The 14,747-nt window shown below is 43.0% G+C and overlaps 1 protein-coding gene across 1 annotated transcript; it reads left to right on the top strand.

The window, feature by feature from the left end:
• The first annotated feature begins 4,453 nt into the window (after positions 1–4,453).
• LOC139457836 (uncharacterized) lies at positions 4,454–13,513 on the top strand. Its single transcript, XM_071239184.1, has 6 exons — positions 4,454–4,505; positions 5,688–6,062; positions 7,127–7,498; positions 10,061–10,102; positions 10,827–10,865; positions 13,434–13,513. Exons 1-6 carry the CDS (start codon positions 4,454–4,456, stop codon positions 13,511–13,513), a joined length of 960 nt encoding a protein of 319 aa, XP_071095285.1.
• The last annotated feature ends 1,234 nt before the right edge of the window (positions 13,514–14,747 follow it).

Below are 14,747 nucleotides of genomic sequence, written 5' to 3' on the forward strand. Positions count from 1 at the left end.
GGAATTGAATGAGTTTGTCCAACACATTGTCAGTGGATGCCCAGCTTTGGCACAAACACAGTATTTTAAACGACATGATTCATACAAAACTTCTTTGGAATAGGCCCATTTACAGCCTTAGATGTATCCAGGCCAACAAACCTGATCTTGTCCTTTTTGATAAGTCCAATGAAATCATTTATATTATTGAATTGTCTGTCCCCTTTGACACTTATGTGATTGACCTTCTTATGTTGAGGAAAAACATGGCAAATATGCGGACCTTGCTTTCGAAATGTCACGCTTGCATTCCAAGTACCAAGTTCTCCTACTCCCAATTGCTCTCGGTGCCTTAAGTTTGATACCTCCCAATCTGTTGACTGACATTGGGAGAGTACCCGGGTTTGCTACCAGGGACACAGCCCTTCTGACAATCTGGGTAATGCAGAAGGCTGCAGTGTTGGGGAGCCTTCAAATTCTCCGAAAAGTTCTGGGTGGGTTTGACTAGGCAGCGCTTCCTGGGAGAAGTCCCATTCGCTGTCTGGGCTGCGTGTAGAGGGGGCAAGGGCCCTGAGTTGATGATGAGCCTAACTAGCCTGACCGTGCCAGGATCCCCAAACCCTCTTTGCTGCATTTTTTATTTTAATCTGTCGACTCCTCGCTATTTATCTATAACGTTACAACTCTGGGCCTTACCGGCCTCTTATACACGTCCAGATACTGACAATTATCAGTTGAGGACGACATTGCCAGAATAAAATACAAACTCAAAATAATAGTGCCTCGTGTGTTACGAAAAATGCTGGATGTTCTAAGAAATGCAGTCTGTCTCAAATAAAGATCCACCCGATCCATTTCCCCATCTCTTGCCACAAGCAGGGAGGAGTATTCTTCCACGGGTATCCACGAAGTCTGAATTACATCAGGGCCCCCTTGCACAAAGCGATCTTAGCGCAAAGACGATCGTAACTCCCATTCTTTAACATAGGCTTATCAGAAACCGCGACCACAATGGTAACACTTCATGTGTTGATAACATGAATAAGGTAACAGATAGCACACAGCCCCTGGGTGGGGATTCACAGATCAGACCCACCCTCGGTGTGCTTGACCCGGGGCAGTTACATTGCGCCGGACACCACGTAATACCACGGTGTAAACCATTATATCACCGTGCCCTATCGGCGCAGGGAAAGATTATATCAGGGGACATGGCTCTAGCATCACCTTTCTTATATCATTTCCACGCGTTTGTACTTGGAAAATCAACTTTTATTATATAACGATGAAGAAACAAAAATAAACGATTAAACTGTTGGGACAACTTTTTGATATCGAGCAAAAATATAATGTTGTGGGTCAAAAATAAACAGTGCAAGTTCCTATCAGTTACATACATTGAACTTTAGTTAAATCAAACTTTTAGAAATGATGTATGGTTCATAAAATGTTATACTTTTGAATAGACACATTACCAGTAGACCAAATAGGACCCTTATCTGACCACGTCCTTTTAAATACATTGAGGTGGTGAGGTGAGGTGAAATTGTGTTTAACGTCGCGTCAAAGATTATTTCACTTATATAGCGACGTGCATGCACTTGTGTGTGCTTGCTTGCACTAGTCCGGGAAATGACGATTTAAAAATATCTTATCAACTTATGTATCATGAAATTTCATCTTGGTATCTTGAAATTTTAACTTAGTATCTTGAAATTTCAACTTAGTATCTTGAAATTTGAACTCAATACCTTGATATTCAACAACAACAAAAACAACGAAAACACAAAAAACAAATGGCTCTAATGGGCTTCCGTATGCTGCTGATCATGACACCACTCAAATCTCACCAAAAATAAATCTCAGCTTGTAGAACTCCATTACGTGTTCCATTTATCGCATTGCTAATCCTGCTTGACTGATAAACTGATAAACCAGTATAGCGTTGCCGAGATGTACTCCTTGCTCCTATAGGCACAATGAGTACCTGGATCTAGGCAACGCTACTCGCCGCATGTAGCCGTAGTAAGTAATGTGTATATAATAATGTCTTCTGATAACGGTGATTGCTGTCTTCAGCTGAGGCCATGTTTGATTATATGTTTCTCGATTCGTGCGTCGCTCAGTGAGTTGCTTCCCTTTGCCGTGACAGAATCCTATGATCGTGACGTCTTTAAATCTCGGCTCGACCTTATTGTGTTTCTAGGTTGGTCAGCACCATGCCATGATCGTGGATTTCACCAAGTGGTAGACGTCTGAGACCTGCATCGGGGGCACGGGTGGCCCAGTCGTCTAAGGCGCCGCGATTCGCTGTGCAGAGTTGCGTCCCTTGGGCACGTCAGAAACCTATGATTGTGGGTTCCAATCCCGAATCACCGAAGTGGTAAACGTCTGAGACCTGCAACACTTCGGGCTTTCCTCCCAAGTTAAGAGCTGATACAAGGGGAACACTGTTCAATGCTGAAGTTAAACCACATCCACTCTCTCGCGCGTAACTTGCCGTTACTCTTTGTAGATTCTTACAGTTATTATTGTCATGATAAAGATCACTTGGGAATTCCCAGGCTGAATATGTGAAATGGGGTTTAACGTAGCGTTTATGGTTATTTTGTGTGTGCGTGTGTGTGTGTGCGTGCGTGCGTGCATGTGTGTGTATGTGTGTGTGTGTGTGTGTAAAAGTCCTATCTTGTAGTTTTAACACTCAGACAGGATACCCCTCTCAGACACAGCATACCGACTCCGAGCAGATAGTCCGCGTTTTAGCCCCTATAGCGAGCTCAAGGCAGGGTCACAACATATACCATATTTTAACGTCTTTTGGTATGACGGGGCTGCTGATCGAACCACCGTACAGTAAACTACGGTTATAACGAACTCAAAGGGACTACTAATTTTAGTTCGTTATAACCGTAGTTCGTTATAAGCATATATACATCATAACTACAGCAAATAGTCGGGACCCAAAAAATAAGTTCGTTATATCCGTCAGTTCGTTATAAGCGTGTTCGTTATACTGTACGACCCTTGGTTTGACAGCACCATACCCTAGTACATCTTGATGCAACTTAAGGGAATATTCATTCTCAATCCCTCATTCACTCTTATAAACGGATCACCGGGGTACCAACGCCATACGGCGCTGCCTCTCGTTATGCAGTCTACTGGAGCTGACACCACCCAACTGCGATTCACTCTACCCGTCGTCCTTTACACGTAATAATACTGACCAACGTGGCAGGTTAGTCCTGCTGTTAAAGCGTTGGCTTGTCACGCTGAAGACCTGTGTTCGAGTCCCTCCATGTAGACTCCGTGTGAAGCCTATTTCGTCCCCGAGTAAGTCTGCTGCTTTCGCCTAGCGTCGTGTTAGACGAGTAGTGAGCAGATGAAGAGATGCGTCGCGAGCGGAGGAAAATAGTCTGTCGTGTTAGGTGAAGGCTATATTCCCGGAGCCATAATAGCTCGCCTAATGATGACAGTCCGAATACTATTGGTATTGCAGAAATATTTCTTTTTTGTTTTGCCTTTCGACATCTTGCGATTTAAGTGCAAAACAACCTTGAAACTATTTCAGTGAAATAATGTGAGTGAGTGAGTTGGGTTTAACGCCGCTTTTAACATTATTACAGTTATATCACGGCGTGTCAGCTTAATGTGTGAGGAAAGTCCGAAGTGATGCAAGTCTCAGACGTTTACCACTTTGGTGAAACCCACGAGCACGGGTATGGTGCTGACAAACCTAGAAACATAATTGGGATGAACCGGGATTAGAACCCACAAGCATAGGTTTCTGGCGTGCACAAGGGACGCAACTCTGCACAGCGAATCGCGGCGCCTTAGACGACTGGGCTACCCGTACCCACAGTGAAACATAGGCGTGACAACATCAGGTTTGAATTACCCGTAATAGGGTGCTTCACCTTATCACTGCGGGCTTTTCGTACCAAATAAGTTCACACGCCGTAAAACCCGCTCACTCGTTCATGTGAGAGTAGGTTGTTTGTTTGTTTGTTTGTTTGTTTGTTGTTTAACGGCGAGCTCAACAATATTCAAAGTTGATGACTGCGGTCTGTAAATAATCGAGTCTGGACTAGACACTCCAGTGATTGACATCATGAGCATCGATCCACGCAATTACGATGACATGCATCAAAGAAGTCAGCGAGCCTGACCACCCGATCCCGTTAGCCGCCTCTCACGACAAGCATAGTCGCCTTTTACAGAAATGGGTTGCTGAAGACCTATTCTACTCCGGATCTTCACAGGTAACATGGGACTAGGTAAACCCGAGGCTCGAACCGAAAGGCAGAGATAAGGGAAACAACTCTGCAAAGCACCTTCACCTTCACCATTGGGTCACAGTGCCGACCAAGGCACAAGAAACGAATGTTGATCACCATGGCCTTATAACAGTACTCAATGTCTGATCGGGGTAGCGCGGACGCCCAACTCTAGTGGACATACACAAACTGGGAGGATGTATTCAATGTGGGCCTCTCTTCTGTCCCTAGTCTGGGTTTGTGAATCAGGTACGTATATGTTAGAGTCCTTTCTGTGATGAAGTGAATGATCAACATCCCAAAACAAGGGAGAAAAATTGCTGTTAAAGTCCAGTTTCCACCCTTGTCGAACTAGGCTGGAATTCCGGAATTATAATCGGCTGGACTAACAACAAACAAACAAACGAACCTTATGTGACTGAGCATGCGATGACGTGTTTCACAAACAGCCGTCGTGCTTTAACCCTTCCTCTAACTTTATGCTGATTTATTTTGGTTGGTTGGTTTGTTGTTTAACCGCGCACTCAGCAATATTCCAGCTATATGACGGCGGTCTGTAAATAATCGAATCTGGGCTAGACAATCCAGTGATTAATATCATGAGCATCGATCCATGCATTGGGATCGATGACATGCATCAACCAAGTCAGCAAGCCTGACCACCCGATCCCGTTAGTCGCAAGCACAGTCACCTTTTACGGCAAGCATTGGTTGCTGAAGACCTTTTCATACCCGGATCTTCACGAGTCTGATTGATTTTGGGGTACATCTGTAATAAGCACGTTAAGTCGTGCTGCCAAGGTGCCATTCGGGTCTACTCGGCTTATTCCGTTACCTACTTAATTATAATATCCTGAGAAGCAAGGTTGTAGGGATTGTGCGTGATTTTACACGGAACTGTACATCGACAAGCATTAAGTTTGTACATTTCAAACATCACTAAAATTTTGAGATATTTGAGTAAAAAAAGATTATGTGAACTGATATCGAGCAACATTTATATGAGCAGCCGCCATACATGATGTGTAGTACGATAGTCACGTAAACTGGTGAAACTAGTGAATTCAGTTCTAATATGGCTTCTTTGAAATATTGGCCGAAATATTTATTCAGATCGCAGGGTGTGCGTAATTTAAGTATGTAATAAATTCTTTACAAAATCGGCCGTAAATTATATGTGGCAGGATCCGACGCTACACGGATTACAGTGACGTCATGCATTACCACGATTCCGGAATATGCCGAGTTTACCCGAGTGGTCACATTTTAAGGCAAGCAGCGGATTGACGTACAGATATTGTCGACAGCTGTCGATAGCTGTTTGAGCCGAAATTACCAGATTGCAGATTGAGTACATGTTGAAAATGCTTCATCATTTAATGTTTTATGTGAACAACGTTAATACACCAAAAGTATCTTTATATTTTGAAGCAGGAAGTGATATTATATTCACGGCCGAGCCACATCACCTTCGCTTACACGGTCTTCGTCCGCCATGGTTCATTCTCAGCTGCAATACAAGCGACGTCACAGACGTTTACATTATGGAGATTGGACGTCATGCACATGCTGACTATCCAGTGGCATATCTGTCTGCTGTGGAACCCCGTGCAGCTCGCGTCCTCGATAAACCAAACAGACATCGCATATCCTCTCAAGGTCGAATCGAAGCAACGTCATCACATCTTCAGGTCAACGTCACCGATGTCCTCTGTGAAGACGTGACGCCATACTACTGTGTGGTATTCTTTGGTAACTCTTCGCGGAAGAGTATTCAAGAGGATAGAAGGATGTTGTCTGTAAAAGGTTCGTATACATTCGTCACCACTCGCCCCTTTCCGTAACCTGCAAGAAGACTCGTCCCCCTCTCGATGAATGTTATGTGCGAAAATACGACAAACCAATCAGAATGCGCGTATGATTTCGAGTTCTTTGTCAAATAATCCCTCAGAAATAATTTTTGATTTTACATATGTCTTGCACCTAAAAATATATCCAAGACACAGTTAAATGTGTTCAATCATACTGTATAATTCCGCACGTCCCGATATCCTTTAGATTGCATCAGAAATATATATAATATATGGGAAAATATATGTGAACCATTACGCAACGAGTTGACAATTGTTTTAGGTATGCCCGTTTGCGCTAAGACGGAACCTAGTCGCAAAAATGGCCACGAGAGGGGCACGAGTCGCTATTCGGCTTGTCCCGGAATAACACGAGTTGGTCACGAATGGTTCGCATACTGACCAATTGAGTGACGGTAAAGGCAAAGTGGTGGTGCTTGTGAAACGTGGGAGGATGTCCTGATCCCGCCACTCATCTCACAACGATTGAGACCGCCTCCATGGTCTAGTGGTAGAGCGTCCGCCCGCAGAGCGGAAGGTCCGGGGTACAATCCCCGGCCGCGTCATACCAAAAGACGTTAAAAGATGGTACTTGTTGTTACCCTGTCTGGCGCTCGGCCTTAAGGGGCTAAAACAAGGACTGGTCGGCTCGGAGTCAGTATACTGTGTCTGAGCGGGATATTCATGTTAAACTGTGGCATGTTATTTCAGTGAGCTAGCACTATAAATCGGCATCAGTCCGGACTAGTACAAGCAGCTACACACACACGTGCATGCACGTCGCTATATAAGTGCAATAATCTTGGACGCGACGTTAAACTCCATTTCACCTCACCTCATCTCACTTCACAACGATTGAATATCCGTTTAGAGACAATACAATAAACACACTTCTGCAAAACAACTGTTCTCTCCAAAAAAACATACTTTTTTAATAGTTTTTATTCCATTTTCCATTTATTTACAATCTTATGTTAATAAATGAAATGAATTTATTTGTGCCGTTTAATTTTATCCCAGGATCTGATGTCACGATGGAAATAACACCGTCTTCATTCGTCCCGGGCCAGACAACCAACATATCAATAACGTGTACTTTTGAGAAGCTTACATCGGATTTGCATACCATTGAGTTAGGGCGGAAACAACATGGTGAGAAGTCGCTTATTGCCGCCCTCAACACCACCCATGTTGTGCCCATGGACGGGTCTGTTTCTAAACGGTTAACTTTGATTGGTGAAATTAACAATTCTTCGATGTCACGGTTAGAAGCAACATTGTCACCGGCTACGTGTAATGACGTCACGGAATACTACTGCACGGCGACGTTCACCTCACGGGGAAAGGTCAAGGCAACTGAAGACACTTCAGAAGTGAAGGGGACATGCTACGGTAGGTCACCCCTGATTCCCCTACATTGTCAAGTAGAAAATCCATGATCTTTTATTAGCGTCTAGACTCGTGAAGATCAGGGGTATAACTGGTCTTCAGCAACCTATGCTTTCCGAAGAGGCGACTTGTTATTAATTACAACTCAGTGACTGAGTGAATACAGTCTGAGCATTGAATACATATCTTATCAGAACGGACCCCTGATGATCCGGGTTAAAATAGGTCTTCAGCAACCCATGCTGTGACTCTGCTTGTCGTAGGGGCGGTCGGGTAGCCTAGTGGTTAAAGCGTTCGCTCGTCACGCCGAAGACCCGGGTTCGATTCCCGACATGTACAATGTGTGAAGCTCATTTCTGGTGTCCCCGCCATGATATTGCTGGAATATTGCTAAACGCGGCATAAAACCATACTCACTCACTCACTCACTCACTCACTGCTTGTCGTAGGAGGCTACAAACGAGATATTATGGTCAGACCCGATGATTGGTTGATGCATGTCATCGAATCCCAATTGGTCAATCACTGGATTGCCTGGTCCAGACTTGATTATTTACACACCGCCGTCATATAGCTGGAATATTGCTGAGTGCGGCGTTAAACAACAAACAAACAATATTAACGTCAAGGCGTGTATCACTTCGGGCTTCCCCCGACATCAAGCTGACGCCATTATTTGACTTCCAGAGTGTTCAAAGCGTCGTGAAACCCAACTCACTCATCCTTGACTTATGAAAAAAACGTTATCGATAGGGTTTGGATAGAGGGTACACGTCATCTCATGGTGGTTGTGATGTTATAGTTTAAGGGCGACGTGGCGAAGAGAAGGCTCCCACACGTAATCTGAGATGCTTTGCAGAGTAGCCTCCCTTAGCCAAGTGACAGATTTGAATCCAAGATTCAAGATATTATCACCGCCTGTCCTAACATGAAGTGCGAAATGTTTTTTTGTGTGTTAAGATGGCAGGTAGGGATGTAGACGAAATACTATTTAGAACCAAGCCTATTCAAAGAAAGTTAATGCATTTATCGTAAATAAAAACGTATGGATTTTTATTGAAGATGAAATCCATTTTGTTTTTTGAAAATTGTAAGTTGTGTACGAAATGCGTTTATTACCCTCATCGACCACCTCCGTGGTCAAGTGGCTAGAGCGTCTGCCCGGAGAGCTGAAGGTCGTGAATTCGATCCTCGGCCACCTCCAAAAGACGTTAAAATATGGTACTTGTTGTTACCCTGCCTGGCGCTCGGCAATAAGGGACTAACACAAGAGCTACTTGGCTCGGAGTCAGTATTCTGTGTCTAAGTGGGGTATGCATGTATGCATGTTAACTGTGGCATGGTATCTCATTGGGCTAGCACAATCAACTCAGCTTTAGTCCGGAATAGCACAAGCAGACACACACACACACGTACGCACGCATGTAGGTAAGGATACAGTGCTGATAAGCCAAGGTGTATACTCGATCAGACACAGGCACGCGCGCGCGCATGCATGCATGCACGTCTCTATCTAAGTGCAATAATCTTGAATGTGACGTTAAACTCACCTCACCTCACCTCACCTCACCTCACCTCACACGAAGGGGCAGTCGGGTAGCCCAGTGGTTAAAGCCTTCGCTCGTCACGCCGAAGACCCGGGTTCGATTTCCGACATGGGTACAAAATGTGAAGCCCATTTCTGGTGTCCGCCCGACGTGATATTGCTGGAATATTGCTAAAAGCGGCGTAAAACCATACCCACTCACTCACCCTACCAGAAACAGGCAGGTTGATTTATATACATTTAAGCCAACCGATTCCCTATTTGGAAGGGGGCTGATCATTTTGTTTTAAATTTCCTCAACATGTTCCAGCCATAATCTGAAGCTAACTGTGACACGCCTTTTTGTGATAAAGGGAGGGTGTTCCTTAGTTGTCCCAGAGTCTGATCGAGTATCCACCTTGGCTTATCAGTACTGTATCATTACTTGTGGGTACATGACAAAGACCTGAGTCACTGTAGCCTTTCCCCATCCATTAATCTGACAGGCCTGATAAAATCAAATCAAAAGCAGCAATAAAGCCAACTCACTCCCTTTAATGGTTGAGGGTGACGTTTCGTCATGATCTCTTGGTTATCCGTTTGCTTGTTTGTTTGCTCTATACCACCGCACTCAGCAATATTTCAGCAATATTTCAGCAATATTTCAGCAATATGGTGGCGTCTATAAAATGATCGAGTCTGGACCAGACAATCCAGTGATTGACATCATCAGCATCGATCGATCTACGCAATTGGGATACGATGCTATGTGTCATCCAAGTCAGCGAACCTGACCACCCGATCCTTCGCCTCTTACACAAGCATGGGTTGCTGAAGATCAATTCTAACCTGAATCTTTGCGGGTCGTCCAATTTATATTGTAGTCGCTTTTCACGAGTAGCTATGGAGTGCCTGGGGACATATTATGACACAGCATGGATAAATCAGTTACTTAATGGAAACAGGTTAATTTAATTTAAATCAGTTTTATTATTTGCATTCGGACATGGCTGTTTGCACTCAGTTTGTTTACTCCACAGATACAACGTTAACAACAGCCCGCCTAACGACCAGACATCCACGTAAGTGTCATTGTCATCGATGTCTACAGAGGATGTCTGTAAAATGACACTGTGTAAAGTTGAGTCAAACACAAACATAATCATGGAATCAGACTTTTTCAACTTTTTGTCATATCTCTTTTTGGAAACTCGTCAAAACTATATTTCTTAATGTATTTATCTTAATATATTTTACATGTGTTTCTGGTGTTGTATCACTTAATCGTTTGAAAACTATTTTGTTTTCTATTTTCTTTTATACGAAAGTCTAATGGTGCCACTTTGGTAACGTTATTTCGAGTTTCTCGTTATTTTGAATATTTAACTAATATACCGATATTTCGAGGTTTTTCGTGTTATTTTAATTATTTTCACGTTATTTCAATTATTTAGTTTATTTTCGAATTTTGCATTTTTCCCCGTTCTTAATATCGATTATTCGAATTTTTCTCTCGTTATGCAGTTGAAATATGTTCGTTCCACCGTCCGTCGTAGACACCTTGTCTCCTGTTTTCCCATACAAAAACAGAATTGTGAAAAAACCCGAATCATAAATAAAATTACCAGACAAACTTCTTTCATTAATGAGAAAGTATTCGAAATTTCGGAAATAGAAGTAATAATTGAAAATCTAGAATACTACTCGAAATTTGGATTTAAAAAATACAATTATACGACCAAAGTGGAACGATGAGGCTTTCGTACTTTTACCATTCAATACATACATTGTTTAGTTTGTTTCTAGTTTCAACAAACTCTGGAGCCCCGCGGATTAGGCACCCAAGTAAGATATGTGACTACTTTTTATTAAAATATGAAATTTAATATGAAATTCAGTCGACGAAGAATCAAAGAAGACTGTATTAGCTAGAACAATTTATCCCAGACGGTGACGTTTTACATTTGTTATCCTAATTGAAAAAACAAAAACAAAAAACTAACCGTACCTTCTACATACATATATACACGTTTAATTATCTGGGGGGCACGGGTGGCCCAGTCGTCTAAGGCGCCGCGATTCGCTGTGCAGAGTTGCGTCCCTTGGGCAATTAAGAAACCTTTGATTGTTGGTTCGAATCCCGGTTCGCCCCGATTATCTTTCTAGGTTTGTCAGCACCATACCCGTGCTCGTGGGTTTCACCGAAGTGGTAAACGTCTGAGACCTGTATCACTTCGGGCTTTCCTCCCACATTAAGCTGACACGCCCTGATATAACTGTAATACTGTTAAAAGCGGCGTTAAACCCAACTCACTCACTCACTCACTCACTATTGAACTTTCTCTTTATGTGGGAGGGGTGGGCACGAGAAAAAGGGAATTGGCTATTTGATGGTTATTGAACGATAAGTTAAACTTCTTCCTTTCATAGGATGTTCCTAATTTTATCATCTGTTTTCGACTCCACGTAAAGCATATGTCATGTGCCAAGTGCGATATTTCTAAGGTGTACTCTCGGACCAGTGTTCGTTGTTGAAGTAGGTTCCCTCATGTTTCGTACAGTAGTGAATGTGTTGAATAAAACACTTTCTAGGGTTTTTGTCAGATTGAAACCCCAAATATGAGGGATTCAACGGAGGGGCGTCCCGAAAATGAGGGTTTTTCAAATCTCATAGAAAAACCTGAAGGAAGAGTTTTATCTAACTTATAAACTAACAAAAGACCTGACACAGTATTAATCAACATTTTTATGTTTCAAACATACTTTCCATGAACCTTAGGAAACGGGCGTAAAATATCTTTTTTCCGGGCGTACATGTACATGTACAAAGATCAAGTGGCCCGTGAAGATGCGGGGTAGAATAGGTCTTCAGCACCCCATGCTTTCCGTAACAGGTAACATGTTTGTCGTAAAAGGCGACTAACGGGATCGGGGGGTCAGGTTCGCTGACTTGGTTGATGCATGTCATCGATCCCAATTGCCTGGATCGATGCTCATGATATTAATCACTGGATTGTCTAGTCCAGACTCAATTATTTACAGACCGCCGTCATATAGCTGGAATATTGCTGAGTGCGGCGTAGAACAACAAACAACTAACCAAACAACAAAGATCAATTTGGACGTGAGATAATTGGCACCGACAATGATCAAAGCAATAAGTCCCAAGCACTGGGCAGAAAGGTTCCCTGGTCACGGTTTATGGCTGGCTAGTGTCTCCTGATGTCAATGTCTTCTTGTAGTTTTCTTTGTCAGCAGTTGTAAAAAAATATACTTAAAAGACCTCTGTAGGTCACTCGAAGGACTACAGATACGAAGGTAGCAAGCTCCATCCACTGAAAGATTCAGAAGACATTGGTCATTTGACTGAACATCATTCCACACATTTCCTTCTGTAGATTGTGTTCACATGTAAAATAAATAAATCTCTAGCGAGGGACATTCACACGTTACAATATCTCAGGCATGAATATGAGCTTTAACCCGACTAGAAAATCGGATAACATCACTGGGGGTATACAAAGGTCGCTACAGGGTCATACTATTATACATTGGTCTCTCATGATGCATAGGGCGTTTTTGTTTGTTTGTTTGTTGTTTAACGCCGTACTCAGCAATATTCCAGCTATATGACGGCGGTCTGTATGTAAAATAATCGAGTCTTGACCAGACAATCCAGTGATTGATATCATGAGCATCGATCCACGCAATTGGGATCGATGACATGTATCAACCAAGTCTGAAGACCTATTCTAACCCGGAATCTTCATATGACGTCACACCCATAAGTGTTTGTAGGAAAATGATCGCAGATGGTTTGCTTCAAATCGGATATATTTTATATTAATTCTGATTACCCATTGCGAAGTGCGGCATTGGGTAGAATGACGATTAGTTGTTGATTTTGTAAGGTGTTTTCAATGTTTTTGGTTAATCTTTAACATGTTCTCGCTTTCACTTAGTACATTGTAAGGTTGGGCAAAAGGGATGACTACAGACGCGGAAATAGATTCATTCTTTATTGATCGCACGTTTGTTTGTTTGGTTGTTTGTTTGTTGTTCAACTCCGCACTCAGCAATATTCCAGCTATATGACGGCGGTCTGTAAAAGAATCGAGTCTGGACCAGACAATCCAGTGATTGACATCATGAGCTTCGATCCACGCAATTGGGATCGATGACATGTATCAACCAAGTCAGCGAGCCTGACCACCCGATCCCGTTAGTCGCCTTTTACGACAATCATAGTCGCCTTTTACGGCAAATATGGGTTGCTGAAGACCTATTCTACCCCGGAATCTTCACGGGTCTATTGATCTACGATTGTACGATTGACAGGTGAACAGGTGACTACCAGCTTCAAGGTCGTGTTGCACCCAACTCACTCAGTATTTCTGATGCCTTTACTTTCAGGACATTCGTCTGGAGCACCCGCACAAGGAACAGCTATCTCAACCCTGCTGGGTATGTTGATCCTTGGCCACGGGTTCTGATGCAGTTGTGTGAACATGTACTAGTTTAAGGATGCAGAAGGTTCGCATTGAAGCTCGCGCATTCAAATACTAGTATCATTGGTAGCGAATCATTAATAAGTTTGTTTGTTTGTTGTTTAACGCCGCACTCAGTATTATTTCAGCTGTATGACGGCGGTCTGTACATAATCGAGTCTGGATCAGACAATCCAGTGATTGACGTCATGAACATCAATCCACCACGCATTTCGTGGTAGCGAATAGTGTATCACTCCCAATACCACCCACCAGACCGTTTTAATTATCTGACTAACCAAGAATAATTTTTACAACACAGAACTATAATGTAATATTTATTACATGGTACGGAATATGAAAATCCTTTAACCAGTTTTCTATGTACGTGTGCATTCAATAATTTCAGTGAGCGAATGCAGTTCCAAATGAGATCGAAACGGAGATTTTATGTAAGCTTCAATCTTCAATCTATTTGCTTTTGTTTGTTTTGTGTGTTGTTGGTTGTCAGCAATAATCGAGTCTGGACCAGACAATCCAGTGATTGATATGAGCATCGATCCACGCAATTGGGATACGATGACATGCATCATCCAAGTCAGCTAGGCCTGACCACCGGATCCCGTTAGTCGCCTCTTACGACAAGCATAGTCGCCTTTTATGGCGTACTATACACCTGCAGTCGGCCGAAATCTGCACGTTGTTCAGCAATATTTCAGGTGCCAATGTGATGGTATTCGAACCACGGACCTTCTGATCGGAGGTCGAAGGCCTTGTCCACATGACCAACGTAAGGATGTTATCTGTGGAATGCCTCAACGCCCTGCTACATACTTCCCCGCCAACAGAGAAGGCACGTCCTGGACGCATAGTAGGGTACTGGGACTGACTTTGTTCAAATTTTATAGGAACGTGTTCAGCCCCAACTGAATTTAGTAGGGTGTGGCAGGGGATCGAAACACGGACCGTCCGCTCTCTGGGCAGACGCACCATCTACGACACCAGGAAGTAGGTCGTGTAGAAAACAAGTATTTTGAAGGAAAAAATTCTAAAGTCAATATTTGCGACAAAATACGTTAAAACATACTCGTATTCCGGAAACTACCGATAGTTAATGAGCAAGATTTTCATCACGTGACGTGACATCACAGTAGCGAGTTGACTTGCAGACGATCATTGTTTCTGTATAGCGTTTGGTATATTACTAGTGTTCGCCATTGCATCACCTGACAATGCCATC

The sequence above is a fragment of the Haliotis cracherodii genome, unplaced genomic scaffold (assembly GCF_022045235.1).
Source record: "Haliotis cracherodii isolate W230 unplaced genomic scaffold, xgHalCrac1.p SCAF_12, whole genome shotgun sequence".
NCBI classification, from domain to species: domain Eukaryota; kingdom Metazoa; phylum Mollusca; class Gastropoda; order Lepetellida; family Haliotidae; genus Haliotis; species Haliotis cracherodii.